The following is a 26,840-nucleotide window of genomic DNA, read 5'->3' as shown; positions in this document are numbered from 1 at the left end:
CTTATTTCCCCATCTCCGTAAACCTCAGTGTTCCGTTTCTGCATTTGCATCTCTCATCCCTGTGTGAACTTAATAGGTTTAGCCCTTGCTGGCTGCTGGCGTGTTGCAGACACAATGCAGCATAAAACGAAAGGTGTAAAATAAAGACAGCACAATCCTGCTATTTGCTTTATTTGTTTATTGGAAAGGGTTTAATTTCTAGCCTGGTTTCCTAAAGGAAATGTAGCTTATGCCACCTTGTTGGTCTCTTCAATCGTCTCTGTCTCCTTTTCTCTCCAGAGCTGTGTTCCGAATCCATAGGCTGGTTAATCTGGATGTTCCTCACTGCTCCAGCTTTGATACCAGAAAATTATTTTTTAAGGGGAAAAAAAGCATCTCATTCACTATTCAGTTTCACTGGGGAGTACTTCAGGATTTAGTGCCACTCCAGCAGCCTAAGCCTTTATATCACAGAGCATCACATTTATGGTCCTTATTCTCTGCTTGTGACTCCAGTGCTTTTTAAACAAACACAAAGGACAGTGCTGTCCAACCCCTGTTCCATCAGCTCTTCCCATCCTCCCTTCACTACCCCAGGCACGTGGAATTCCCCACACCCTGACTGGGGCCATGGGAGGATCAGGCCCCCATCCATCCCAGCCTCTCATCAGCTCCAGCATTCCCACTCCTGCTCCTGTCAAACTAAAACTCGAGTCCCCAGCTGTGTTTCTGCAGCAAAATCCTCAGATGATTACACTTTTGCAGCTGAAGGATGCCCTTTTTCCTGACCCTGTGGAATTTACAGGATTTTTCTGCCCAGTTCTTAAGAAATTAATTTCCAGAAGCCTGCAGAGTTCCATCGGGACCCTGATTGGAGCTGGTGTAATACAACACCAGCCCTGTGCAGTGACACGTGCTGCCAAAACCCTCCTCCCATCCAGAGCCTGCAGGGAATCCGTGCACAGGGACCCCAGAGACACCACCCAGTGCTCAGGGGATGCTTTGTCTGGGAGGTGTTCCCAGGCCATCTCAGAAACAAAACCAGAAAATCAACGGGAGAAATTTGGCAGGAAAAAGTCACAGCAAAGAACTGGGGGTGAAAGCTGGAGACCAGGCTGTGGGATAGGGAATCTCTTGGATCGGAAATGTTTGGGTAAATCTGCAATTCAATTTAGTTCCTATCTGGGAAAAACAATAATCATCCTGCTTTCCCTGAGCAGGCTGGAGTTTATTTGGGGCAGGAACTGCCTTTTCTCACAGTTCTCAGTGGCATCACCTAGGAAACATTGGGCCTTCAGGAAACACTGAGATAGAATCCAGGAATCACAGAATGGTTTGGGTTGGAAGGGGACTTAAAGCTCACCTCGTTCCACCTCTCCCATGGGCAGGGACACTTTCCACTATCCCAGGTTGCTCCAAGCCCTGTGAACCCTCACCTTGGACGTGTCCAGGGATGGGGCAGCCACAGCTTTCTCCAGATAACCTCCAGAGGGGGCACAGCAGGCTCCACTCACACCCCCAGGTACACGAAGATGCTCACGGGAGGAATTATACAATCTCTCTATGTGTGTGTATATATATCTATATATAGTTTATTTCTCACAATCCTGGTAAGAGTTACAGGTGTATTTGGGAATCATTTACAGTTTCACAGCATATGGAGTGGCCATACAGCTTGTGATGTGAGTAACATACAGTGTGTAGAGAGCACACGATTCCGACCCATCCACCCACCACTCACACAATGGGTTTCCAAAGCTAATACTAGATTCAGCTACGGAGAAAGCCTGGAAAATGTCAGGGTACAGCGTTGGGTGTCGTACAACACTGTCAGTCACAATGGGACAAGCTAAACTACTTTAAATTTTCAATCTAGTATTTCTAGTCTACCTGCATTATTGCATTTATACGCTTTTTTTGTTTTCAAAGTCAAAGTAAATAGAATACTATATGGGAAAGGAAAAAATTCTTGACTATTTTAGGATTTGAGCTGCAGCCCATACAAAGTGTCCATAGAAGCATAGACAAGATTATAAATTCAACAAGGTATAAATTAGCTGGATAGCTTTGTGTGTAGGTAGGTGTCCATTTCCCTCCAGGAAATGTGTCTAGCAGCATATTGTTTCTGAGAGCAAAAAAAAAACCCAAACCTGTATGTAGAACACAGGTAAAGATGTGTAAGTGACAAGCAGGTCTGGTTGTACAGGGAAGAAATCAAGGTGTCACTTGGAAAATTCCTATTGTTTGGAAAATACACTCAGGAGCTGACTCAAAACCCACCAAGGCCATTGGAAAGCTGCCTGAGGCTTCCAAAGGAACAGCAGGCATTTCAGTCTGACTTCTGAGGGCTTTGGATCAGTCCCTGGAGAAGTAACAGAATCCAAACAAACCAAAACCAAAATAAAAATCCCCTGTAATCTGACCTTCAATTTCCCTTCCTAAAATTTGAGTTCCTCCACAAACTGATAGCCAACCTGCACTGGAAGAGAGTTGGTTTCCTGGGGAGGTGAAACTGCAACTTTTAAAGGCTTCAGTTGAAACAGTCCTGGGAAAAGGCACCAGGGTTATGAAGGGCTGCTCAAAACTCAGTAAAGCCAAATTATTCCCATGTTGGTTGGTTGGTTGGTTGGTTGGTTGGTTGGTTGGTTGGTTTTTAACCAAACAAAATTGTGTGGCACCCTTGTTCTCATCAGCTTGCCCCAGAAGCTTGGCTGCTTGAAGCAGCCATGGCAGAACCAGGGATATGATGCAGGATGTGACTGCTGGAAAGGTGAATGAAGATTCCTTTTGTCCTGGTGGGAGCTTTGGTGCTGCAGCATCATCACACAGACAGAAAGAACCTATACATTCAGGCTTGGGATGCTGCACTGAGGCTGAGAAATGGAAAAGTGATGGAACTGTTTGAAAACTGCAAACAACTGTTTGGGAACAACCAGAAGAGAAAAGGGAACAGCCAGTCCAAAGCCTGTTCAACCCAAGTTATGTTTTTCAGCAGAAAAATCTATTTAGCTTGAAGAGTATCAAAGAGCAGAGGGCACAAGTCACAGAGTTCTGCATATCCGAGCACACACTGTCCAGAGGAGGGAGCAGAGCTGTAGCACAAAGGTAGATCCAAACTCATGAATTTGGAAAGCCAAAGGCTCTGATCTCTCACAGGAATTTGAGGCCTATTATGGTCAATTGAATGAAATGTCAATTTTAGAGGCCCAGACATCCCACAGTTCCCTATCACCCAGTGACACCTGATCAGCTCACTGAGATGAGACAATCCTCGCACTTCCTGCATCCTCACCCCTGGCACAACAGCTGATCCTTCTAGACCAGCAGAAATACATGTCCTCAACCTCAAAACTTCTCTTTTCCCTCTGTTTTTGGTGCTCCAGAGGGCTGAGGGAGCTCTGGCTGCAGCCAAGGGCAGTGTGTGCTCACACATGTCAGCCCCTGTCAAGCAGCCAGAACATCTCACACCTAACAGGGAAGGACAGGAATTCCTGGGGATTTGTCATCCATCACAATTCCTGTGGCAGACTTACACCCTCAAAGGTGAGGGCAGATCAAAGCTTCACACACTCCCTGCTGTGACACAGTCTGGGGACCCAGCACCGCCTGTATTTTTGGGGGACCACCTAAAACCTGCCTTAGACAACCCAAAATCTGCCCCAGCCTTGGGCTATGGAGAGGCCACATCTGCAGAGCTGCCCAGGAAGAAAGTAGGGAAAGAAAAGTGAATACAGTGCAGTGGTCAAAGAAGGAGGAAAGAACAAGCAATGAATTGGATCAGAAACCAATGGAACCCCATAATTTGTAGCAGCTGAAGATCTGGTGTCAACAGACATCCCAGGAATTAGGGAATTTAAAAGCAAATCAGGTTATTGATGGTCTCAAAAAGAAGAGGAAGAAGTCATCATAAACCCACTTTATTCAGTGGATTAAACTCCCTTTGAGGGTTGCTGGATGGGGGTACAGGCTCCAAGGCTTTTCGGGGCTGCCAGCCAAGTGTCACTCATAAGACCCCAAATGTGCCAACAAATCCTCAGCATCAGCAGATTTCTCCCCAAAAGAGTAAAGGACCAAATACCTCCAGTGTAAATAGCAGGAAATATTCCCAATTCCAATGTCCTGCAAGGAGAATTTACTGGAATACAGAACTGCTATGCTCCAGATCAAAGCCAATTCCTCTTTGTGGTGGGAAGTGCCCAAGCTGTGCAACAGAACTGCAGCCAGCTCATGAACATGATGTGATGCTGCTTCCTCTCCCAGCCTCGTGGTGAAGGGAATGACACCACAGCAAGGCCTGGGAAGGGAATCAGGGAATCATTCCTGCTCCAGCATGGAGGATGGACCAGGAGGATGGAAGTGCAAGCATTTGCATTTGCAGTCCTTGTTATAACGTGAAAAGAGAACACAGCCCCTCCTGATGTCCTGGAAATTCCCCTGAATCATGCAAAGTTGGTTATAGAAAAGTTCAGGTATTTTTCTAACCCTTTAACATTGCTCAGAGCCAGCAGGAATTCATCTGGAAAAGGCAATTAGCAGAGGTTAATTTGCATGGCACCAGAGCTCATCATTTTTGCCTTTTTCTGAGGAAAGAAAAAGGGGGAAGAGGATATACAAGTTAGCATGTCCTTACCAAAACTATTAAGATAATTAAACAGTGCTTTTTCTCTCCACTTCTCTGTTCTGTTTCTGGCACCCTCTCAGAATCTTCACCGACTTGAAGCTTTCCATGGAGATGATTGAAATTCCAAGAATTTCACCTTTCAAACATATTTTTTTCATTGCCTTCCTTTTTTGGCTTACTTCTCAAATAATCATTTTCCTCTTCAATCTTCAGCACTGTTATTTTCAACCTATTCCAAGAATAGTTAGAAGGCCGCTGAATTCTAAACCCCAGTAGCATTTCCAGAAAAAGTAAGGAATATTTTAAGGCATAAATCATCTCTCACCAGCTCCTGGGGCTTTTTGGTTGCACTGCTGTTGTTCATACACAAATCCTGATGCCAGTATAAGCAGAGCTGCCTTGGAGAAGAGACTTCCCTTACGCTCACTCTAAGGAACATTTATGTCAATTGAAAAGTAAATGTGCAATTGAGATGATTTTATGATGACCTGTGATCATATCCCTGGTGCCAACAAGAACTCAAAGGCCAGAGCATGGTGAAGCCAGTGGAAAAATTCCCCTTGTTTTCAATATTCTATGGCTCAACCATCAAACTCTAGCCCATCAGAGACACAAATGGATGTTTAGTTTATCACCCAGGCCCCTAAAATATGCTTCAGGGCAAGTGACTGTTGAGCGCTTTAAGGGAGCCCCAGGCAAGCAGGAATGCACTCTTCCCCTCCCCAAAATGCTGCTGCACAATCCCCTGGCTGCCAGATTTGTTTTCATCCTGCTGCAGCACTGCTAGGAATAACAGGACTTATCTACAGGGTATTAAATCAGTAGGAAGAGGAAGCAGAAGCATAATCCATTTCATCTCTCTTAAAATAGAAGCAGCAAAAAACCTTCTACTGAGTTGTCCAAGACAGCAAAATGACATCTTTATATTCAACTAAAATTTATGATTCCCTAAAAAGAGATTGAGATTGGGTGCAGTGATTCAATCGAGAGTTTTGGTGATAAGCTGAAACCAGTTTTGCCAATATTTAATTTATCGACTTGATCAAAAGAGTAAACTAGCAATCTAGATCTCTTCAAACCCCAAGCACAGACTCTTGATTAGTTTTAAGTGTTAATTCACTCTCCCCATGGAGATGTCACTGGAAGGACTTCATACCACAAAAACCACACAAAGAAGGACATCAAGCAAATAACGGCGTGTGCTCAGTACGAGAGAAAAGACAACTATTTATTTAGCACAGCAGCGAGGTCAGTCATTAAAGCCTTCTGCTTCCACAGCTTTGGGGCTGAGAGAGGGGCATGTGCTCCCTCCCTGGTGCTCGCTGGACATTTTTGGCTCAGAACAAAAGCACTGCACAGCCTGGCACAGGAAGGCAGGACAGGAGCTGTTTGCAAGGCAGGGCTGCGGCGCACTGTGGCATCTACGCTGGATCTGCCCGGCTCAACACTGGAGCCACGCTTGGAAAAGCGCTGCAGCACAGTCCAGGAGGGTCTAAAAGTGCCTCAATTTAAAGCAAAGAGCCCACAGGACTGCCCAGGGGGGGAGCAGGGGCTCGGGGCTCCGAGCACACCACACACTCAGCACTTCACCAGCCAGACATCCCTTGCACTGAGGAGAAACCAGGACTGGAAAGGAATTTAGGAGCTGCATGGCGTGGTGGGAATGGCACAGAAAACACACCATGGACACTTGGTGTGACTGCAGGGAACGAAGGAAGGGGCATCTCCAGCTTGGATTCTCTCCCCCTCCCAGACTGCAGCAATGCAACACAAAGGTTTGTACACACACACACACACACACACGCAGGATGTGCTTCAAGGCACACACAGACACAGAGATGTGTTTTCCAAACCACACTGCCAAAGAGGCGGGTTCCAGGTGCTGAACCTCAACAGCAGACTGATCACAGGAAGTGGGAAATCCCTTGGGAACAGGACAGACCTCGTTCAGAAACCCCTGACAAACAGAACATACCAGGCTGGCCGAGCAGGGAGGGCTCGAATGAGCGCCGTGCCTGATGAGGAGCTGTGGCCCCATCACCACCTCTGGGGCGTTTCTGGATGAAATTGGTGGCCTTGCATCCGAGTGCTCTAAGGGCAGGCAGGGTTTGGAGAGGGAGAAAAGGTTAAGGCCATTGGCTGAGAACTGTTTTTCCCCTCTTCTGTTGCCAAAGGTGAAGACAAGGAAATAAAAACATTTTAGAAAGGAAAACTGGAGACTCGAGTGGAGCAGGTGCTTCCCTTTCCTCCTCTGATCTATCTATGCTGGTCAGGGCAGAACAGATAGATGCTGTGCCTAATGTCACACACTGCTGAAAACAATCCTAGGCCAGAGCTGGGAGGGAGGGAGGGGGCAGGAAAGGCAGAAACATCTCTTGAAAACATAAGTCACTGTCTGAAAATCACTACCTTAGACGGCAAAACATGAACCAGAGCATGAGGGGCTGATTTCCTTCTGAGCAACGTTAGCAAAACTCCCTGTGAAAATTTCCCTGCCAAGTTGTGCTGCTGAGGGGAGAGGAGGACCCTCCTGCTTCTAACCCTTCCCCAGGCTGTAAGTGACACACTGCTGCTGGGAACACATCCACAGCTCATGCCAAGAGTGTTTTAGGCTACCAGGATCTCACGTGGAGCTGTAGCCCTGCTTCCCAAAACTCCTGTGAGCCCAACACGCCTGCTTCTGCCTCTGTGCTGGCAAAGGTGGAGGCATCAACTTCCATCTGCACCAGGACACAGTGCCTGATACTCCCAGAGGCCACACACCCTTGGGAATATTTTCTGAGCTCACCACAGGAGTAGCCATGCATTCCAAGCCCATGTGCATTCAGATTTGGAGGTGAATAAGACAGACACGAGCCAAGAGCAGAATTGCCAGGTCAGGTTATATCCCCACACCATCCCATCCAGGGACTGTGCCAGAGGCAGACACTGCATAGGCAGCACCTGAGGAATGAATGCACATCCCCCTCTATCCCTGCAGCCCCTGAATCCATCCATCCATCCATCCATCCATCCATCCATCCATCCATCCATCCATCCATCCATCCATCCCAGTTAAAGGTGATCGATGGGCTCTGTAACAGAGCTCACCCCACTGTGTCACAGCCCCTTTCTAACCATCACTCCTGCCCTGCCCATGGGCTGTGGCCGCTGCCGAGCTCCCACTGGACCTCATCTCATCTCTGACCCCACTTCAACCCAAAATGTAAGGGGTTTTTGTAACACTGTTTTGCAGCAGCCAACAGAAGCCTAATGGAAGCTTTCAGAGGCAGAGCTCCTCACCCCTTGCTGTTTAGTGCTGAGCACCGGCCAAAGCACTAAACACCCTCTCTCCTCCCCCTCACAAGATCTGGCTTGGGAGCCAAGGTACTCACCCATGAAATCAGGCTGCTCCTGAGGGCCAGGAATTTGTTTCCATTTCCAAAGTGTGGACGAGTTACAAATCCCTGTTACTACTGTCACAAGAGGGAGGCAAGAAATCCTTCAAGTGCCCTTGAAGGGGGTTCCCTGGTATAAAGCAGGTAGGTTAGTGTTACTCTCATTGGGTCCCAGGTCCTCTCTGCCCCTAACACCAGCTCATTTCTCCCTATTTTCCTGTCTTCCCATATGCTGAGAGACCACAGCCTTCAGCGGGGAAAAAAAATCCAGTGAAAGGCCTTATCCAAAACCCCAAAAAATGAACACAAATAGTCCAGCCAACCTCGAGGGAGCTTGGACTGAGCCCACAGCACCCTGCAAAGCCCAGCCTAACATTAGGAAATACTAGATCCAAAACAAAGTCTCTCTATTCCAAACGCTGCCCACGTGACCCTGGCGAGCCCTGGGATCCTGAAGGCTGCAATGGGACTTCTCTGGGTCACAGCACAGCCCCTCTGGTCACTGTCCCGCTGGCAGCTCAGCCAGAGGAGTGACCTGATGTGACATCCAGGCTCACACTGGGCTCTGCCACGCCACAGCCGCCCTGGTTCCTCCAGAGCACTTCCCAGGCAGGCGTTCCAAGGTGGGATGATGAGGGGCAGATGCACAGACACCGATTAGGGATCGCCCATGGCTGTTGGGTCAGGGAACTGCCTCTTCCCTGCCACTGCCCCTGCGCTTCCCTTGTCCTGGGATGGGGCTGGAAAAACACCCCCAGCCCAGTGTGACAGGAGAGCTGGGCCTTAGCATTCCCCTTCCATCTTCTTTACCACAGCCCAAGTTAAAACAGAACCAAACAGAAACCAAAACACAAATTGGGACTCTGAATGGGACATAGAACACTTTGGACTTGAAAACGGGACTGCAAGGAGGGGAGGGGAGGTGTCTCCCAGGGAGGACAGCAGGGGAGGGGAGGGGACACCGTCATTTACACCGATCAGGAGAAGCTGTAATCTATACACAGCGGTATAAGCCAAGATATATTACATGAAAGAACACACTGAGTGCATGGAGTTACCCACAGCGGGTCAGACTGGCACAGTCGTCTTGAACAAGACCCTGGAGTTGCAGTTGGTGTTTGTTGTTGGCCTATCTAGCTCGCTCTCTATATATATAGCTATGTATAGAATTTCTCTGCATGCATTTGTCTCAAAAGGAGCTGTACAGCTGGGCTGGGTTCCTCATCCCCACCCCGTCTCGGTCTTCATTTTTTCCGGGCTAGGAAAGCCACTCCCACAATCACAGCCAGCGCGGCCACCGCCACTCCTCCCACGATGATCAAGGGCTTCATGTTGTCGAAGAAGCCGCCCGGGGACTCCTCGGAGCTGTTTCCCTTGTGGTCAGAGTCAGGGGACTGCCCGCTGGCCTCCTGAGGCTCCGTGCCGGCGGGGCCGGGCTTCAGGTTGCTGTGGTTGTTGGCGATGGCGGCGTCACCTGCTGCCTTCTTGGCGGCCGTGGCAGGAGCAGGCTGCTCTTTGGGGGCCTCCTTCTTGTCTGCATTCGTGGCAGGCCCGGGGTTGGGCTTTTCCGGCTTCCCGGAGCTGGCGGCCTTGGCGTCGGGTTTGTTTCCGCTTCGGACGTTGCCTTTGGAATCCATCCTAGGGTGCTGTGGGCAGCGGCTGGATACGTGGGGCTATCCCAGCTCTTCTCCCTCGCCCAGCTGCTGCAGGAAGCAGAGGAGCCACCCGAGCTCAAGGCCTGGGAGAGGCTGTCTTGGGATGCTTGTTACGCTGGCAGTGTCCTACCTGGACATGGTACAGCACCTGGAGCGGGAAGCAGAACAAGGAGAGGTGAGTGACAGGGCAGAGCAAGCCAGTGTTGCTCTGCCTGGAGGTGATGGAGGAGGATGGAAAGGAAGACTGGAAAACTGTTGGCTCCTTCTTTCAGAACTGTGAACTCCATTCAAAGCATTTACTACAGGCTCTGTGCCTGTAGCAATCACAGAAGCAGACAACGGCCTGGGTTGGAATGGACCTTAAAACTCACCTTGATCATACCACAAGCAGGGACACCTTCCACTGGATCAGAGGGCCCCAAGCCTGCACAGCCTGGCCTTGGACACTTCCAGGGATGGGACAGCCACAGCTTCTCTGGTCAATATGTGCCAGGGCCTCAGCACCCTCCCAGGGAAGGATTTTTTTCCTAATATCAAACAGGAACATCAAACAAGTTGGACTGACTGTCATCTATGGCTGCCATACTGGGCATCCATAGTCCAAGTCCATCCTGGCTCTGTGTGTGAGGCCATTTGTCAGCGATGATAAACTCACATCCAACCAAATAAACCTTCTTTGCCTTTGCTCACCCTTTCAATTCCTTCTGGGTAAGGAGAGAACACTGTGTTCCACGGGAGAACAGATGGATAGATTCTTCCTGTCTGTCTCACCCTCCACCCTCCCTTTTGCAGCACTATCCCAAGGTCCATTCAGGAAGTGGTTAAAATGTGATCTTATGTGATACTTTCTCTCCAGATGGGTGCTGCAGGAAATGCAGCATTAGTTTCTCAGTTCTCACAGATAGCAGAGATAAAAGGATTCTTTCTACCAGCATTTTGGTAGAGCAACAGCAAAACAAAGTGCCAGATCCTCAGCTGGTGCAAAACAGAGAATTGACTGCATGGATTTACTGCAGAGCTGGATCTCATGGTGATAGAGACATCTCAGTCCTGTCATCTCCTTTCAGGGTTTGCTGGACTTGCCCATGGAGCCAAACAGGATGCTGGTGATCATCTGGGGCTATCTTCCCCAGGGAACTGGTGGAAGCAGTGAACAGCACTGCTGCACCACGGGAATTCAGCAAAGGGACAAAGTGGGCTTTGAGGGGATGAAAAACTACCACAGCATCCTCACCCCACAAAGCTGGCAGGGCAGGGTGAGCTGAGGATGGAGCTCCTGTGGCTGCACGTCCATGTGATGGGAGGAGAGGACAATGCACTGGGCACTTTGCCAGCAGGCTCTGGCAGTTCAGCACCACATCAGCCCTGAGCTTGGGAAATAAAGAGTAACCAGGATCCGAGCCGCCGGCATTGCCGGCTCCCTGCTGACCTTCAGGGCTGCCAGGAACCTGCCAGGAGCTTTCTTCCTGCTAAGTGAAATCAGAGCTCATTGTCTGCATCGAGAGCTGAAGAGGCTCCTCACAAACCTCAGCCAGCAAAGGTTCCTTCCACAGCAGCTCAGAGGGCAGATCACTCCTCTAATGACAGGAACAAGTTCCCAGGGCTGCAGCAATGATCTGTGCTGCTGACTCTTCTGGGAAAGAGGCTGACAAACATGGGGCCTTCATCTCCATTTAGGAAGGAATGGAGGAAATCTCACAGAAATGACAGGTGTGGGACTAGAGCAAAGCTGAGCAAATTTATGGCTCCGAAGTGTAAGATGGAAACACCTCCCTCCCCTGCTCCCCCTTGCCAGCCATTGCTTGGTGGTCACCAGCTGCTCCGGTGTCAGGCAGCTAGAGCAGACTGAGAGAACTGCAGCACCAAAATCATGGAATTCCACAGCTCTCACAGAATATCCTAAGTTGGAAGGGACCCACAAGGATCCTCCAGCCCAGCTCCTCATGCTGCACTAGGCTTGGTGACCATAAAACCCCGTATTTTTCATTGACTGCAGCTGGACAGTGCTTGCATTCCCTAGTTTGGGAAACTAAACCCTTTTGGAAAGCCCAAACCGTGCCTCCCTCACAGCTTGCTGAGTGTGTATCAGACATTTGGGCATCCTGTACCACACAAACACCATCCCGGATGCTCACCCAGCTTCAGACCTCGCTGTGGCTTGGAGCGTGGGAGGGAAACAAGGGCCTGGCCCAGTGCAAGAATATTTTCCTCTCAGTGCTCATTCTGTGATATTTCTGTAGATATCACCTGCCTCACCTTTTCCCGTGCTTCCAGAGAGCATCCATACTGCTCTGTCAGCACAAATCCCACATAAATCCAGAGCTGAGGCTGCACACAGTCACTCTCAGGACTCTGCTCCTTTGATTTGCGACCAGTTTATCCTTTTTTTTTTTTTTCAGTCTGGTACAATGAGACACAAAGAAATAGTAAGTGGAGCCCACAACTGAGCAGGCCGCTCACAGGTTAAAGAAGGGAGGGTCAGATTAATCATGGCATAAATATTAATTTACCTTCTTTGTTGCTTTGATATCAGTTAACTGGGCCACTCACACACTCTGACATTCATGTGGTTACAGCACATGGACCAAGCGTTAAACTTCTGCTCTTTCCCTAGGAAAATCATGTGCAGCCTATGGAGATTGTGAGGTAAATCAGGGAGGGCAAACTCACCTTCTTGCTGAGAAATGGGGACCCTGCACAGCCCAGGCACATCCAGGTTTATCCACACCCCTCACTGCTCCAGATTCCTGGGGGCACAAAAGCTGGTTTTGCTTGGAGCCATGGAGTCAGGAGCTTTGTCCTGCTGCCATGCCCTGCATTGCCACAAACAGAATTTCCTGATTCTAAGTGCATTTCCACTAAAAGCAACACAAACCCATCACACAGCTTAGAAAAGGTTTTAAAAGATGTAGAAACCAAACTAAGCCAAAAATCAATATCAGCAGTTCTTAATTGCCTGCATAAAGGGCTTTTGTCTGCGGTTTTCCATCACTGCAAGTAGCCACAGGATCACCCAGCACCTCTCCAGACCCTCTGTCCTGGCTCCTCTCTGGCACCTGGGTACCCTTAGCAGCACATCCTCTTCCACCCCAGTACTTAACCCTCTTCTATGTGCTCTTAGCGGCTACCTTGGGAATCATCTCTGCTCTCCATCCTGTACTTCCAAGGGCATGACCATGGTCTCATCTTTAAGCACCTCTCTCTCCCCCAGACTGAAGAAAGAAGTGATTTCCTCATTTCAAAAAACTAACCCTGCATGTGAGGGTTCCCCCCATTCCTTTGTCTCCTCCTCTTCCCTCATTCCATCACACCAAGTTTTTCTCTAATGACACATTTTCCTACCTTTGCTTTCTTCTTTAGAGCTCCTCACATCTTTTTATTCCTCCCTTTTCTCTTGTCAGCTGCTGTCTCTGCCTGTCTACCCATTCCTCCCCCTTCATCTCCCTCTCTGCTTCCTACACAGGCAGCAGCACTTGGGAATAAGATTTTGTGGGAGACAGGCTTCATTCCCTCCCTTTTCCCTGCTCCATGCTATTTCTGTTTAACAACCAGTGCCCTTTCTGGAAGGTTCTCATTGCCAGAGCTAACCAGCTCTTTCCCAGGCTGGGAAGAAGGAGCTGGTGTAATAAAATCAGGGATGATCAAGGAGAAAAAGGAAAAGGAAAGCCTTCCAAATTGCTGCTGCAAAGATTGGCACACAAACACCACAGCTCCCCTGGGATGCTCTCAAGGTCAGTGCAGTCAGACTCACCCAGAGCAACAAGCTGCCCTCCACTGGAGCAACAGGCCAGCAGAGGAGCAGCTCCCCTTGGCTCCCTGAAGGGCACTTTCCTGCCTCAAATCCCAGCAAATCACCAAACTCATCTATTCATCTGTCTCCTGCGTGCACAGATGAAAGCTGCATCAATCCTGCACCGAGCGCAGCGGATGAGTCATTGCTGAGCTGAGCCACAGCACAGCTCCACCAGCATGGCCCCTTCCCTCTGCAGGGACCCATCCCAGCCCCAAATCTGAGCCACAGCACAGCTCCACCAGCATGGTCCCTTCCCTCTACAGGGACCCATCCCAGCTCCAAATTCTCTCATCTTCCTCTGCTGCTTCCATGGGGAAGGAAAAGTCAGTGTCACTTTGCAAGAGCGAGGAGCTGCTCCAGGGTGTGCGTCTGGGGCGCAGTGGGAAGCTCATCCCCAGGGTTTTTCCCTCTGTCATGAAAAGCAACCCATTTCCATCAGGTCCTTGACTGCCACACTGAGACTGGCAGCAAGGAAGGATTTAACAGCACAGTGGGGTTATGTATCAGGATTTATCCTGCAGCAAAGGTCCATCCCTACACTCCAGGTGTCCTCTAGTTGGAAACATCCATCCTGGAAACAGCTGACCACATCTGACCTGGAGCAATGCTGTGCAGAAAGAGCCAGAGATGGCAGGAAAAATCTTCAAATCCTCCCACTCATCCCCTAATCTCCTCTTCCTTTTTTTTTGTCACTCCTGCCTGTCTGGAAGAAAGGCACTCATCCCCTAGTGCACGGGACAGACAGACCCTTGCTGTCCCTAAGGAAACAGCTGCTGGCACCAAAAGTGGCTCTGGAGCAGCAGAGGGAGCTCCTTCTCCAGCACTCTCACCATCCCACTCTCCTCCATCTTCTCATCTAACCCCTAAGGAATGCAGCCAGGACCACCCTGTCCTTTGGGACGTGTCCTCAGGGGTCTGTGCCTGTCCCCTCTGCCCCACCTGGAGTGATCTGTCAGGGCTGGAAGGATTTGTCTCCAGTCCCCTCCTGCAAGTGAGCAGCATTCCTGGTGCTTCAACTCCCCATTCCCAATGGGGAAAGCCAGCATTTCTCCCTTTCTCTGAGCTGCTGGGAGAACAAATGTGTTCAAGGCAGGGAGATGCCAAGCAAGCACCCAGGAGAAGGTCAGCAGAGTAGTGACTAAGCCATTCCCCATGCCCAAGAAGTGCAGCGAAGATGGATGAGGTAATGCACCGCCTCTGATATTACCATAAATATTAAAGCAGCTTTACATAAGGAGCTTGTGTTCTCTCAGCTGCCATGAGCAGCTCCCCAAGGAGGATTTTTAGCTCCCTTCCAGGCTATTTCAGCCCCCGGCTCCTGACGCAACGCACGGCAAACCTGACACAACGCAACGCAAACCCCACGCCAGCAGAGTCACTTGTCACAGACACTCCTGAACGGCCTCAGTGCTGCACAGCCAGGGACAGACTGTACAGGAGCCTGCTGTGCTTCCCAGCCCTCCCAAATCCAACCCTCAGTGACAGCAGCACCCAGTCACAGCAAACACTGCTGACCCACTTCACTCTGATGAGATATTTATGAATCCTTTTCCCAATCTGTTGTTTGTTACTCCCCACATCCCTCCCCCCATCCCTGGATTAAACATTTCCCTCTCAAACAAGCCCTTTGAATCTTGTTATGGAGAGTGTCAGATGCTGGAAGTATTTTAGCAGAGGCAGCAGCTTCAAATTGCTGCCACGGGGGGAGATCTGCCAGCCAAGCCTCTGCTCCGTGGCTGCGGCAATTCCTGCAGCTGCTCGGAGCCCCAGCGTGCTCCTCACTGGTCCAGCTGGTGCTGGCAATGACCAAAAATCTGTACCCACCATCCCCACAGCCCCCAGAGCATGGCCAGGACCCTCCTTCTTGCTCCCAGTGCCACCAAGCCATGTCCCCTCTCTCCAGGCTGGGCAAGGCATCCACACTCAGAGATTGGGTTGTACCTGGTACCAAGGTGAGGTCAGGGAACAGGACAGGTTCCTGTAGCCCAGTAAAGGCAGCTTTGCCCTCCATTTCCAAAGGGAAGGGCTCTGGGATGCAGACCCCGGGCCACCAGCTGCTCAGAGGTGTGACACCACTGCCAGTGTCCTCCTGGGAGGCTGCCCAGCCATGCTGCCCACACAGGTGACACAGCAATTCAGTCTCCCCACCAGAAAGAGCCCAGAAACACGACATATATGGTCTTTTTCTACACCACAACCTCTGCAGATGACAAGCTCTGAGCTGAGCGTCACCTCTGCAAACCACACACATCCTGTCCCCAAAGAGCTCCTGGGATGGATGTGGCAGACATTTTATTCTCTGAGAGATGGAGGCAGCATTGCAGACACACCACACTCCTACCAGGGGCTCAACCTGTGTTCTTTTGGAGGGGTTTAACCCCAAACACAGTTCCAACCTACCCTGGTAACCCACACATGTTTGTACACAGCCACGTGCACAGCAAAAACCAGGCACTGCCAAGCAGCCGTGGGAGAGAGGAGATTTTGTCTCCAGCCACGTGCTCTGACTGACTCCCTGGGGTGGGCACTGAGTCACAGCTGGCACGGCCCTGGCCTGCTGTCAGCGGGAAAAGCCACACCTGGGAAGGCCCCTCGAGTGCCACCAGCCTCCCCCATACAGCTTGCACTCTCAGACACACCTTACAGCAAAATAATTTCTAGAATTCAACAGAATCCGGAAATACGTCGCTGAGGCTGGGTTGGAAATACCTGCTGCAAAGCCTGGCTCCTCAGGGTCCCAACACAGTCCCCAAGCTCCTAAAACAGAGTTCAGAGCACCTCAATTTGCTGTGCTAATCTCACTTTAATCTTGAGTTTGAACTTCTCTCAGACACAAAATCAAATTCTCTTTTCCCCTCAACAGTTTTGGGTTTTTTTGTAGCAGAGACAAACTGTTGCTTTTACCATTCAAAACCACGAGGTGTTAGATCTTGAGCCTCTCCCTAGCAGGGCTGGGCGCCCCTCACCCCAAACAGAAATTCAGGGCACAAAGGAAAAGCTTCTCAGCCAGGATGACTTTTTATTCCCATGGCAGCTACTTGTCAGGACACTGGAGCAATAATTGGGAACACTTTGGGAGACACCACAGCAACAGGAATCCTGGATCCTTAACCCATGGCACCTCACAGGGATCTGGGTGCATCCTGAACCCTACCCTGGGCAACTCCTCCTGTTTTTACTTTTGCAAACACACTCAGTTCATTTCTTTAGAATGTTTTTCCAGCCATCCCAGAGTGAAAAATTCATTTCCAGCAACACCCTGGCTGGGGCCATGGGGCTTCTCTTGGTTCCCTGCTCAGCTCTGGGCCTGTGGTGCCAGCTCAGGGACAATGTGACAGGGTCAGCAAACATTCCCTGCCTCTTGGAAAATGGTGAACACTCATTCCTTCCCACCACAAAGCCCTGCTCCTTACCCCAGGCCTGCCAGGACTTGGGAGAAGCCTTTGGGAAGAGGGCAGATGCTTCCAAATTGGGGTGCTGCTCCCCAAGCAGCCACAAGCCAGTCCCCAGCTTCAGGAGGCTGCTTCCCTTTCTGACAGATCTTGCTGTTAAGGCATCTTCCTCCCAGTCCTGCATCCCAAATTCAATATCCACAAGCAAAAAGAATGAGGGATATACGTGACACAGTGAAATAACCCCAACCACTGCAGGAAGCAGCAGCAAATTCAACACCCCTCCCCCAGTTTATGGGCATCCTAAATCCATCCCTTCCGCCTGATGCGGCATCACCCCCTTTGTGGCTCAGCTGGGGCCAGCAGGAAGATTCTGGAAGCAATTCCTCTCATGCAGAGCTGGGTCTGGAATCTGGCAGCCCCTGGATCTGCAGGCATCAGCCTGAAAGCTGTTGCCCTGCAGCTGAAATCTAAGAAGCCACTGCAGGCAGACAAGGGGCCAATTCCACACGAGGCAGTGACCTTCCAGGGAGGCTCCCACACTCTCTGGGGTAAAACCCATCCCTTACCTTGTGCAGCAACACCAGGGCATTCTCCTTCCCAGCAGAAAGCTGGAAAGCATCTGGGGAAGGATGGCCAAAGCTCCTCCAGCATGGAAATCCCTGCTCATGCAGCTCCATCCCTCCCTCCATCCCGTCTGCCAGTCCCGACACCTGATCCAGGATGGGAACAATGTGCCAGGGTGTTCTCCAGCCCTGCATCCCAGCAGCCTGCCAGGGGAGGGGATGGATGCAGCGGGATGAAAATGCACTTTTAGGGGAGAATTGGGATTTCTTCCCCCACCCTAGCACAGTATCACAGGGTTAGATGTTGGTGTTGGGCACCGTGGCTGAGGAAGGACAGCTGGAAAACACTGAAGGTCAAACCTGTGAAGGTCAGACTTTTGGAGGTCAGTCCTGAGATGGAGCAGGGAGCTTAATCCGGCATAGTCCATCCTCTCTCTCCTGACGGCATCCTGCCCAAGCCCCACCCAGGAAAACGGGGCTGCGGCGGGGAGGTTTCCTCCTCTTGTCCCAATGCCCAAGTTCTGACAGCCTGACCTCGATTCAATTTTAAAAATCCTCTTCTTTCCCCCATTTGCAGCTTCCCAGAAGCCACCAGAGGGACAGAGAAGTAAACAGGAGCAAATCAACAGGTCCCTGCCAGCACATATCCCAGGGATGCACATGGATGCACAGAGAGCAGGGACATGAGACTGCAGAGCCTGAGACATTCCCGGAGCATTCCCTCCCTGGAAGCACCCACCGTGACTCAGGAGCCCTGGGCTGGCACCCACCCCTCTCCCATTCCTTCGGTGCAATATTCTCCCTGTTTTAACAGGCACTGCTGCCTCTGACATCTTCCTCCCTTTGCGGGTTTTTGGGGTCAGATTTCCCTTTGTGAGCTCCTCTCCAGCACAAGCCCAGGGTCAAATCAAAGGATACACCCCCTGATAGATATCAGATTCTCCCTGTCCTACAAAACAACCCCCTTTCCCGGGAAAAGGTGAAGGCTGAACCAAGCTGCCGGCTGTTCCTGTTTCCCTCCTGCCTCACGACTGACAGAATTAAACAGTCATTAAATCCATCCAGGCAGAGCAAAAGGCAAACAAATCCCTCTGTCCATGCAGATGGGAGGGGAAAAGCAGCTGGAGAAGCGCTCAAACCCTTCCGGGGAGGTTCGGCAGCTCTCTGCCAAGGCCGGAGGGGCTCAGCCCGGGACGCTGCTTCCCCTCCTCCCTCCCAGCAGCCCTGTTTCCGGCACATGGCCGGCTCCGCTTCCCCGTGCCCGCCGCCCTCCTGCCTCCGGAGTGCTCTGCGGCATCCAGGGCCTGTCCTTGGCCGGCCCGGCCCGGCTCGGCTCGGAGCGGGGAGGGCGGCGCGGCACAGCCCGCGGCGGCGGCGGGGAGGCTGCAGGTACGTGCGGGAAGCTGCGGGCAGGAAGCGGCCGGGAGGCGGCCGTGCGTGTGCAGGAGCCGCTCCTGTGCCTGCCTGACCTTCAGCGAGCGAAGCGTGCGAGCTGGGGCGGGAGGGGAGCCCTCGGGGCCGGCCATCCTCGCCGTGCTCCTTGTGTGGGGTCAAAAAGGATCTTTTTGTCTCGCACGGGGAAAGCTGCGGGTGCCGGCTCCAGAGGCAGCCGGCATGGCAGCCCCGGCCTCCATCCCGGGCGGCCGCGGGAGGTGCACACTCACCTTGGGCAGGTAGCTCCACGTCTCCGTGTCTCTCTGTCACCCTGCGCAGGACATCCGCACGTCCCCGAGCTGGGAGCCCCGGCCCTTCCACCCGCGCCCCCCGTCCCAGCGGCATCCCTCCCTTACCTCTGTCCTCCGGCCGGAGCAGTCACACCTTGGGAGCTGGCTCTTGCGCAGAGAGGAGGGAGGGAGGCAGGCAGAGGGTGGGGGGGAAACTTGGGAGTTTCCCACAATGCACCTCTGCAGACTGCATGAAGATGGAGAGCAGGGAGGGGGGGAGAGGGCGCTCCAATCCAGAGGGAAGGGCTGGGATCTGGAGGGGCCGGGTGCCAAGGGGGGGCCGCAGGGTGGTGAAGGCAGCCCAGCTGCATCTCCACATCCTCTGTCATTTGGGGCTGAGCTGGCTCAGCAGTTCAGGGCCATCCCTGCGGCACTGACCCCTCTGCTGCTCCGTTTGATTCTCCTCCAAATCCTGCCTGGATTTGCAGCAATTGCATGAAACATAGCAACGAAGTGGGGAGGACACACAGGGAAAAATACCCGGGAGCAGGCCACCCTGCTAAATTGGGATGCCTCTGTGTAGACCACAGGCAAAAGGAGTATGAGCCTCCCCCCACCAGGATTTCCAACTGAGATGATCCCGGGCAGTGAGTTAAGGAATGTAAAACTGACTTGCCAAGGAGAAGCTCTGCACAGTGGAGGGAAGACACTGAAAGGCTGCACCTTGTGATAGTTCTGTGCCAGCTCTGCTTCCCTTCTCCCCAGACTGCTCCTTGTCCCAGCAGGCTGGGATTTGACACCCCTTCCCAGACCAGAGCTGGGCACACAGCCCAATCCCACTGCAGAGTGCTGTCAGCCAGCCAGGCACTGTCAGACACAGCCACCTCCTCCTCATCCTCACCAGCTAAAAGCAAAGAGACCTCTCTGTTACAGCCTCACCCCTCCAACCAGGTACAGGGTCAAATTCCCATCCCTGTGTCACTTCCTGCTTGTATCCCAAACCTCAGCAGGCTCTGGGATTCTCTGGAGCTCTTTCAGCCCTTATTTCAGAGCAAATCGGGCTGTGTGCTACTTGCCCATCTGCCTGCACCCTGCTCGAGACCCACCAACCACCCACCAGTGCCCAGCCAGGTGCATGTCATGTCCAAAAAATACTCAGGTTGCTTAAATCCCACTGCAAAGAAAAGTCCTGCCTGTGTTAGAAGAGAGCTGCAGAATGAGGGGCTGGATGCAAGAACGTAAATCTCCCAGGACAGGCTGTGCTTCCAGGGCCTGCCTTGGGATGCAGCTACCCTACACACCCCCTTGGGACAGGGATAAGCAAGGTTATTCCTTCTGTAGTCCTTGGCTCCAGGAGCCAGCTGGGCTCAGACAGGCTGGCACAGACGGGATTAGCTGTGGCTGATGCTGATGTACCCTCTGTTCCCTGTCTGGTCCTGCACCCAGCAGTGCCAGCACTCCCTGCTCTTTCAGAGACTTGTGCCAGGCACAGCCAGGACCTTTCCATGTCTCCAAACAGCTGCTTCCCCTTCCTAACACCACCCAAATCTGCTGGATTGACAGACAGCAGAGAGGGCAGCAGAGGGGCTGAATTCCTGCAAAGCTGGTGGAAATCCACAGTTTAATGCAGGGGACACTCCCAAACCACTGCTTCCCTAGCAAAATCTCTTTGCTACTTCTGGATCAGGCAGGAATATCTTCAAGGTGGCAGGAGGAGGGAGGGAGCCTCCTGCAAGTGGGAACCACCGGGTCTTGTCCCCAGAGCCTGGATGAGGGGCTCCAACAGCAGTTTCCTTGTGATCACACACTCTGCCTGTGCCTTAGGAGATAAGCAGCCCCACGTGATGCTCTCACACGTCTCAGACCAGTATTCACGCTACATTTAAATTCTGAATGTAAACTTTTTTTTTTTTTTTTTTTTTTTTTTTTACTGAGGTAGGAAAAAGGGAAGTGAAGGAAAAGCTGTTAAAACAATACACTTCCCCCATCTCCCCGTGGCAGAGTCACATCCCCCCTCACGCAGCGCAGGCACAGCAAGCGGCAACCCTGGCTGAGACACAGCAAGGTGAAAATGGCTTTTTCAAGGTCAGATGGAGTGGGAAACCTTTAGAAACGGTGCTGCTGGATTTGCCCCCTCCCCCTCTGCTCACAGCACCTCCCAGAAGGAGTTCGTAGGGATAAGGACAGCCCTGGCTCCTGGGGAGCTCTCCCTGCAAAACCCACAGGGGAATGTTGGTGGCAGCAGCATCCATGAGAAGGAACACAGAATCGTGGAATTGTTTGAGCCCACTGAGGTTATCAGGACCAAACATTCCCCAGCACTGCCCAAGGCCATCACTATCCCTTGTCCCCAGGTGCCACATCCACGAAGCTTTTAAATCCCTCCAGGGATGGGGACTCCACCACTGCCCTGGGTAGCTGTGCCAGGAATGAACAACCCTTTCAGTGAAGGAATTTTCCCCAATATTCTGTCTAAATGTCCCCTGACACACTTGAGACCATTTCCTTTGGAGAGAAATGGTTGTCCCCAGAATTATTTGACATCCTGCAAGCAGGAGGGACAGTGTAATGTCTGGCTCTGAGCAGGGAAATAAGAAGTCCATAAGAAGTCCTTAAACTCCCTGTGTGCCTTAAAACATCCTTTCTCCCTTTCCCAGTATCCCTCAGAGGCTGCTTTGCTAAACACATCACCCTGAAGCTTTTTTTTCCCCCATCATGGAAAGAAAATCATCACTCACAGAAAATAAAATCATTGAGTGGGTTACCCCCTCCTAATCCAGACACAGGTGCCCTGCACATAAACTGGAGCAGGCAAACCAGGAGAGCAGGTCACAGCACAGGCTCACACCCCTTTCATCCCTGAGCATCCAAAGATCCTAAAGGAGCCTCTCTCCTTTCCTAGAGCCCAAGTTACAACCCACCCCACAGCTGGAGAGGGGGGAAAAGGCTACACAGCAGCAAAACCCTGTGGCTGTTTGGGCAGCACCGTTTGTCTGTACCTCAAACTCCCGGGAAAGCAGGATGAAGGACATTTCTCACAGTGGAATGACTTGCTGCAGCACCCAAGGTGGGTTTTCCCTGGCAGCAGGAAGTCCTTGCAGTGAAAATCCAAGCCCTGCTCCCCCTGGGGTACTATTTATAGCCTGGAATGCTGAGCAGCCTCACCTGGAGCCTCCCCACCAGCTGGCATGGGCCTGGGCTCTGAGTTCAGTCCTGGGCACTCCTTGTTGAAGCTGTTCTGGGGACAGGGTCACCCAGCTCTGTCCAGGCAGCTCATCCCTGCAGTGAATTAATTACATGAGCTTGTAATTCCTCGATAAATAAACAACTCCTCCTGCATTGTTTAAAATCACAGAATGGTTTGGGTTGGAAGTGACCTTAAAGCTCACCCAGTGCTCTCAGCACTTTCCAGCAGCCACCTGGGCAGATTCGTTCCTCTTGGGATGGGGATTAAGGATATCTCTGCAGAGGTTTGTGCTCTGGAGCCTTTGTCCCCTGAAGCATGAGTCAGAGGCTGCAGGCAGCCCCAGGCAGTTGCATTTGCTCCCAGATTAATGAGGATGATAAAACAAGGGTGGATAGATCAGGATCAGGACCCAGAAGGAGAATGGTCAACCTACCAGAATCCCCAGATCCTCACAAATTGTGTCCTTAGTGCTGCAGCCAGACTTGGGAGAGCACCGAGCATTGAAATAAGCAGCTGCTGGTGTGTCGGGGGCACAGGTGGGCTGGTGGGGAATTTCTCTGAGCTGGGAACTGACCCTGCTCCTCTTGGCACAGGGCCCAGGTGGGACAGCAGAGAGCACATGGTCCAGGAGTCCCGCCAGGACAGGGAGCTGGGCGCCTGTCCCAGGGAGAGCCCGTCCCTCCAGAGCCGCTTCACCACCCTGACCATCACCAGGGAGCCTGGGAGCAAGCACAGAGCCAAGGATGGAGCTGTGGGAACCAGCCAGGGATGTGCCAGCGCCAGCAGCGGAGCAGCCACCACCACCACCATGCTGTTTGAACCCAGTGGAGATGGGCAAACCCCGCAGGTCGTGGTGCTGGTGGGGGCCCCAGGGATGGGGAAGACAATGATGGTCAGGAAGGTGATGGTGGAGTGGGGAGAAGGGGCACTCCACACGCAGTTTGACTTTGTCTTCTGCATTGACTGCAAAGCCATCGTCCTTCCCATGGAAGCCAGCGTGGCAGACCTGGTTTCATGGTGCTGTCCTGGCCTGCAAGTGCCAGCTGGGAAGATCCTGGATGACCAGAAGAAGATCCTGTTCATTTTTGATGGCTTTGAGGCCCTGGGGTTCTCCTTGGTTCAGCCTGAAGCTGAGCTGAGCTCTGACCCCAGGGAGGTGAAGCCGCTGGAGCTCACCCTGATGAGCTTGTTGAAGAAGACTCTGCTCCCCAAAGCCTCTTTGCTCATCACCATGAGGCCAACGGCTCTTGGAAGCCTGAGGCAGTGCCTGAAGGGTGAGAATTATGTGGAGATACTGGGATTCTCAGCAGCCAGGAGGGAGGAGTATTTCCACAGGTATTTTGAGAACCCCAACAAAGCAGACGTGGCCTTCAGGTTTGTCAGAGGCAACGAGATCCTCTATAGCTTGTGTGTCATCCCTATCATGAGCTGGACCATCTGCACCATCCTTGAACAAGAGCTTTGTGGGCAGAAAAACCTCCTTGAGTGCTCCAAAACCACCACAGGGATGATAATGTTCTACCTCTCCCAGTTACTGAAGCACAGGGACAGGGACAACCCCCAGGTCCTCCAGCAGTTCCTACTCCAGCTTTGCTCCTTGGCAGCCGAGGGTATTTGGAAGCACAAGGTCCTCTTTGAGGAGAAGGAAATCAAGGACTGTGGCTTGGACCTGCCAGGTCTTCTCCCCTACTTCCTCAATGAAAGAATCCCAAGGGAAGGAGAAGACCATGAGAGTGTCTATGCTTTCACCCATCTGCACCTCCAGGAGTTTTTTGCAGCAATGTTTTACGTTCTGGAGGATGATGGGGAAACGATCAGCAGCCTGGGGAGGCTTGAAAAGAACGTAAATAAATTGTTAGAAAGCTACAACAAGTCCAGAAAGGATTTGAATGTAACAGTGCGATTCCTCTTTGGTCTGGTCAGCCAGAAATCCATAGAGTACATGGACAATACCATTGGGTGCAGAATTTCACCACGAGCCAGGGAAGAGCTGCTGGAGTGGCTTCAGGGGAGGCACAGAGGCCTCTCTCACCCTGGCCAAGCACTGAAGGTTTCGGAGATGGACACTTTCCACTTCTTGTTTGAGATGAACGAGAAGAGCTTTGCACAAAGTGCATTGAGTCATCTCACTGACCTGGACTTGCAGGACACCAGGCTGACCCTGTATGACCAGATGGCTCTTTCCTTCTGCATCCAACACTGGACTGGGCTGGGCTCCGTCACCCTCCAAGGATGCTCCTTCCACTGGCGGGATCCTGAGGCAGAGCTGGATGTGTCAGTGCCTTGGTAAGTCCTGCTCCTTCTTGCTTTAATGACCCAAAACTGCAAAGATTTCTCTTCCTCTGTCCCAAAGGATGATTCAGCTCCTCCTTCCTGAACACCAGTTTGGCCTTTCCCTGGGTGTTTGGTTCTGCAGCAGAGGATTTACTTATTCTTGGGGAGAATAAGGAACACGTGGGCTCCTCCATCTGCTGCTTACTGTGGGATTGATAGTGATGGAGCTTCTTGGCTCGACCTAGCAAGGCCCACCTGTGGCCAGCTGTCACTCAAAGTTCCCATCATCCCCCTTCTCCCTTGAAAAGGGGGATCCCTTGTGCTGGAATGTTAAATGCGTCCTGTGACTCACCTTACATCTCCAGGTGGCTCCAGCAGCAATGCTTGAGGTCCTTCGCTCCTCCAAAGCCGCAAAGGTGGAGGAGCTGGAGGTTCTGCTCGGGGTGGGGGGGTTGTGTGCTGGTGTCAGAACCGCGAGCAGCCACCACGGCAGCTCTGTTTCCCTGCAGCTCTGGAGTCTCGGGAGCCAGAGGACATCCTGGTGCCCTCGTTGCGTGGCGGCGGGAGGAGCTGCCCTGCCCCATCCACCTGCTCTGCCGCGCTCTGCGGCACCGGGACAGTGCCCTGCAGGTGCTCCGGTGAGAGACGCACATGGAACTCAAACCAGGGCTGGGATCCGGGCTGGGGGTGGGGGCACCCGGACCACAGTGCAGGGGGTGAGTGGGTTGGTGCTGCTCCGCTGCTCCCCAGGGACAATGGCAAGGAGCCAGGGGGAGGCCAGGCCCTCTTTACCTGAGGGTTTGGTGGGCAGGTGAGCAGCCAGGACAGGTGGGATGTGCTGAGCCCCTGCTCTCCGTGCTCTCCCGCAGGCTGCAGTGGTGCCGGCTGTGCGAGAGCTGCTGTGCGGAGCTGGCAGCACTGCTGGCAGAGCACCCGGGCCTGGCCCAGCTGGAGCTGGCTGACCGCTCGCTGGGTGACAGTGGCGTGCGCCTCCTCTGTGAGGGGCTGCGGACTCCGGGCTGCCGTCTGCGCATCCTGCGGTGAGCACCCCCAGAGTCCCTCGGGACTATCAGACCTGAGAGCTCTGGAAACACCAAAGAGGGTCCCCCTGGGGTGGCGTGGTGCCTCTGTCCCACACATCAGGCCAAGGAGCACCAAGGTTGTGGCATGAGGGTGGGGAACGCCACCATGATGGGATGGCAGTAGGAGCACTCAGGAGACTCTGAGGGTTTTCCCGGGGTTCCCATCAGGCTTCGGTATTCCCGCATCACCAGTGCCAGCTGCGAGGACCTCGCCGCTGTGCTGAGCACCAACACCTGCCTGGAGGAGCTGGATTTGTCCTTCAGCGAGGGTCTGCGCGATGCCGGCGTGGAGCTGCTGTGTGAGGGGCTCCAGCACTGTGCCTGCCCGCTACAGACACTGCGGTAAAGTGGCTGCAGGATGGGCAAGTGCTCCCTCCTTCTTATGCAGAGCTTTCTTCCTCCCACCTGGAGCAGCTCAGCAAGCAGAGGCCAAAGCCCTCCTTCCCTCTTTCCCTCGCTCCCACAGGCTGGGCAGCTGCCGGCTGTCAGGCGCCTCCTGCCCGGCCCTGGCTGCGCAGCTGCTGCTGGGCCCCGTCTCAGCTGCCTGGACCTGAGCGACAACGAGCTGCGAGCCCAGGGCGTCCTGCAGCTCTGCCAGCAGCTCCGGCATCCCGCCTGCCCGCTGAGGAGCCTGGGCTGAGTCGGGGCCCTGCCCCGGCCCCTTCCATGCCCGGCATGCCCGAGCCGGGCAGTGGAGGCCGCGGGACAGCCAGGGCCGCACCGTCACCGTGGCCACTGCAGCTCCTCCCTCCCCACAAGCTCCAACACCTTCTCCTCTACTCCTGCCTCCTCCACGCCCAGGCTGAGCACGGACGGATTCAGCCAGGCCCTGCTGCAGGAACTGGACGCCCTCCGGGCCCTGCAGCCCGGCCTGAACATCAGGAACCTCCTGGAGCACGACGTGCCGCAGGCCGGGGCCATGGCCCGGCTGCCCTGCCACCGCGGGGTGCTGCCGGGGGGCAGGAGGGCGCTGCCCTCCTTCAGGAGACCTCCCATCCTTTAGGAACATCCTTCCAACAACCAGAGCCACTCCTGGCCCGGCTCTCTGTGCTGAGAGTGGGGCTGAGCCTGCCCCACCCTCGGGGCACAGGGAGGAGATCCTGCTGCATCTGCGGGGCAGGATCTGGGTCCTGTCCCCTCCCTTTTGTCCTCGTTGTTGCTGGCAGCAGTTGCATGCATTTGGCAGTGACAAATAAAGATCCTGCAGACAATTCCAGCCATCTCCCACTACATCTCCCCTGCAGCCAACC

At 52.8% G+C, this 26,840-nt stretch overlaps 2 protein-coding genes across 3 annotated transcripts; one reads left to right on the top strand and one right to left on the bottom strand.

Annotated features, from left to right (window-relative positions):
• Positions 1-1,545: 1,545 nt before the first annotated feature.
• CEND1 (cell cycle exit and neuronal differentiation 1) lies at positions 1,546-19,305 on the bottom strand. Of its 2 annotated transcripts, none has more exons than XM_063158458.1 (2): positions 19,174-19,305; positions 1,546-9,780 (listed from the first exon to the last, which is right to left on the bottom strand). In XM_063158458.1, exon 2 carries the CDS (start codon positions 9,612-9,614, stop codon positions 9,222-9,224), a length of 393 nt encoding a protein of 130 aa, XP_063014528.1. In that variant the 5' UTR covers positions 9,615-9,780; positions 19,174-19,305; the 3' UTR covers positions 1,546-9,221. The 2 variants fall into 2 exon arrangements, with proteins under 2 accessions (XP_063014528.1, XP_063014529.1); XM_063158459.1 differs by lacking the exon at positions 19,174-19,305 and adding an exon at positions 19,048-19,169.
• On the top strand, positions 18,718-26,801 carry LOC134419361 (NACHT, LRR and PYD domains-containing protein 12-like). The gene is given in 8 exon segments (XM_063158457.1): positions 18,718-18,772; positions 21,950-22,114; positions 22,828-24,520; positions 25,018-25,146; positions 25,378-25,548; positions 25,759-25,932; positions 26,057-26,112; positions 26,115-26,801. Coding segments are annotated over 7 exon segments (2,385 nt in total). The 5' UTR covers positions 18,718-18,772; positions 21,950-22,068; the 3' UTR covers positions 26,231-26,801.
• Positions 26,802-26,840: the final 39 nt, after the last annotated feature.

The sequence above is a fragment of the Melospiza melodia genome, chromosome 6, assembly GCF_035770615.1.
Source record: "Melospiza melodia melodia isolate bMelMel2 chromosome 6, bMelMel2.pri, whole genome shotgun sequence".
NCBI lineage: Eukaryota > Metazoa > Chordata > Aves > Passeriformes > Passerellidae > Melospiza > Melospiza melodia.
Note: the sequence above shows the minus strand (reverse complement) of the source record. Positions and strands in the feature narration are given on the sequence as shown.

Bases quoted from the DNA above. Each gene is read 5' to 3' on its own strand.
- CEND1 (XM_063158458.1), bottom strand. From the start codon at position 9,614: ATGGATTCCAAAGGCAACGTCCGAAGCGGAAACAAACCCGACGCCAAG.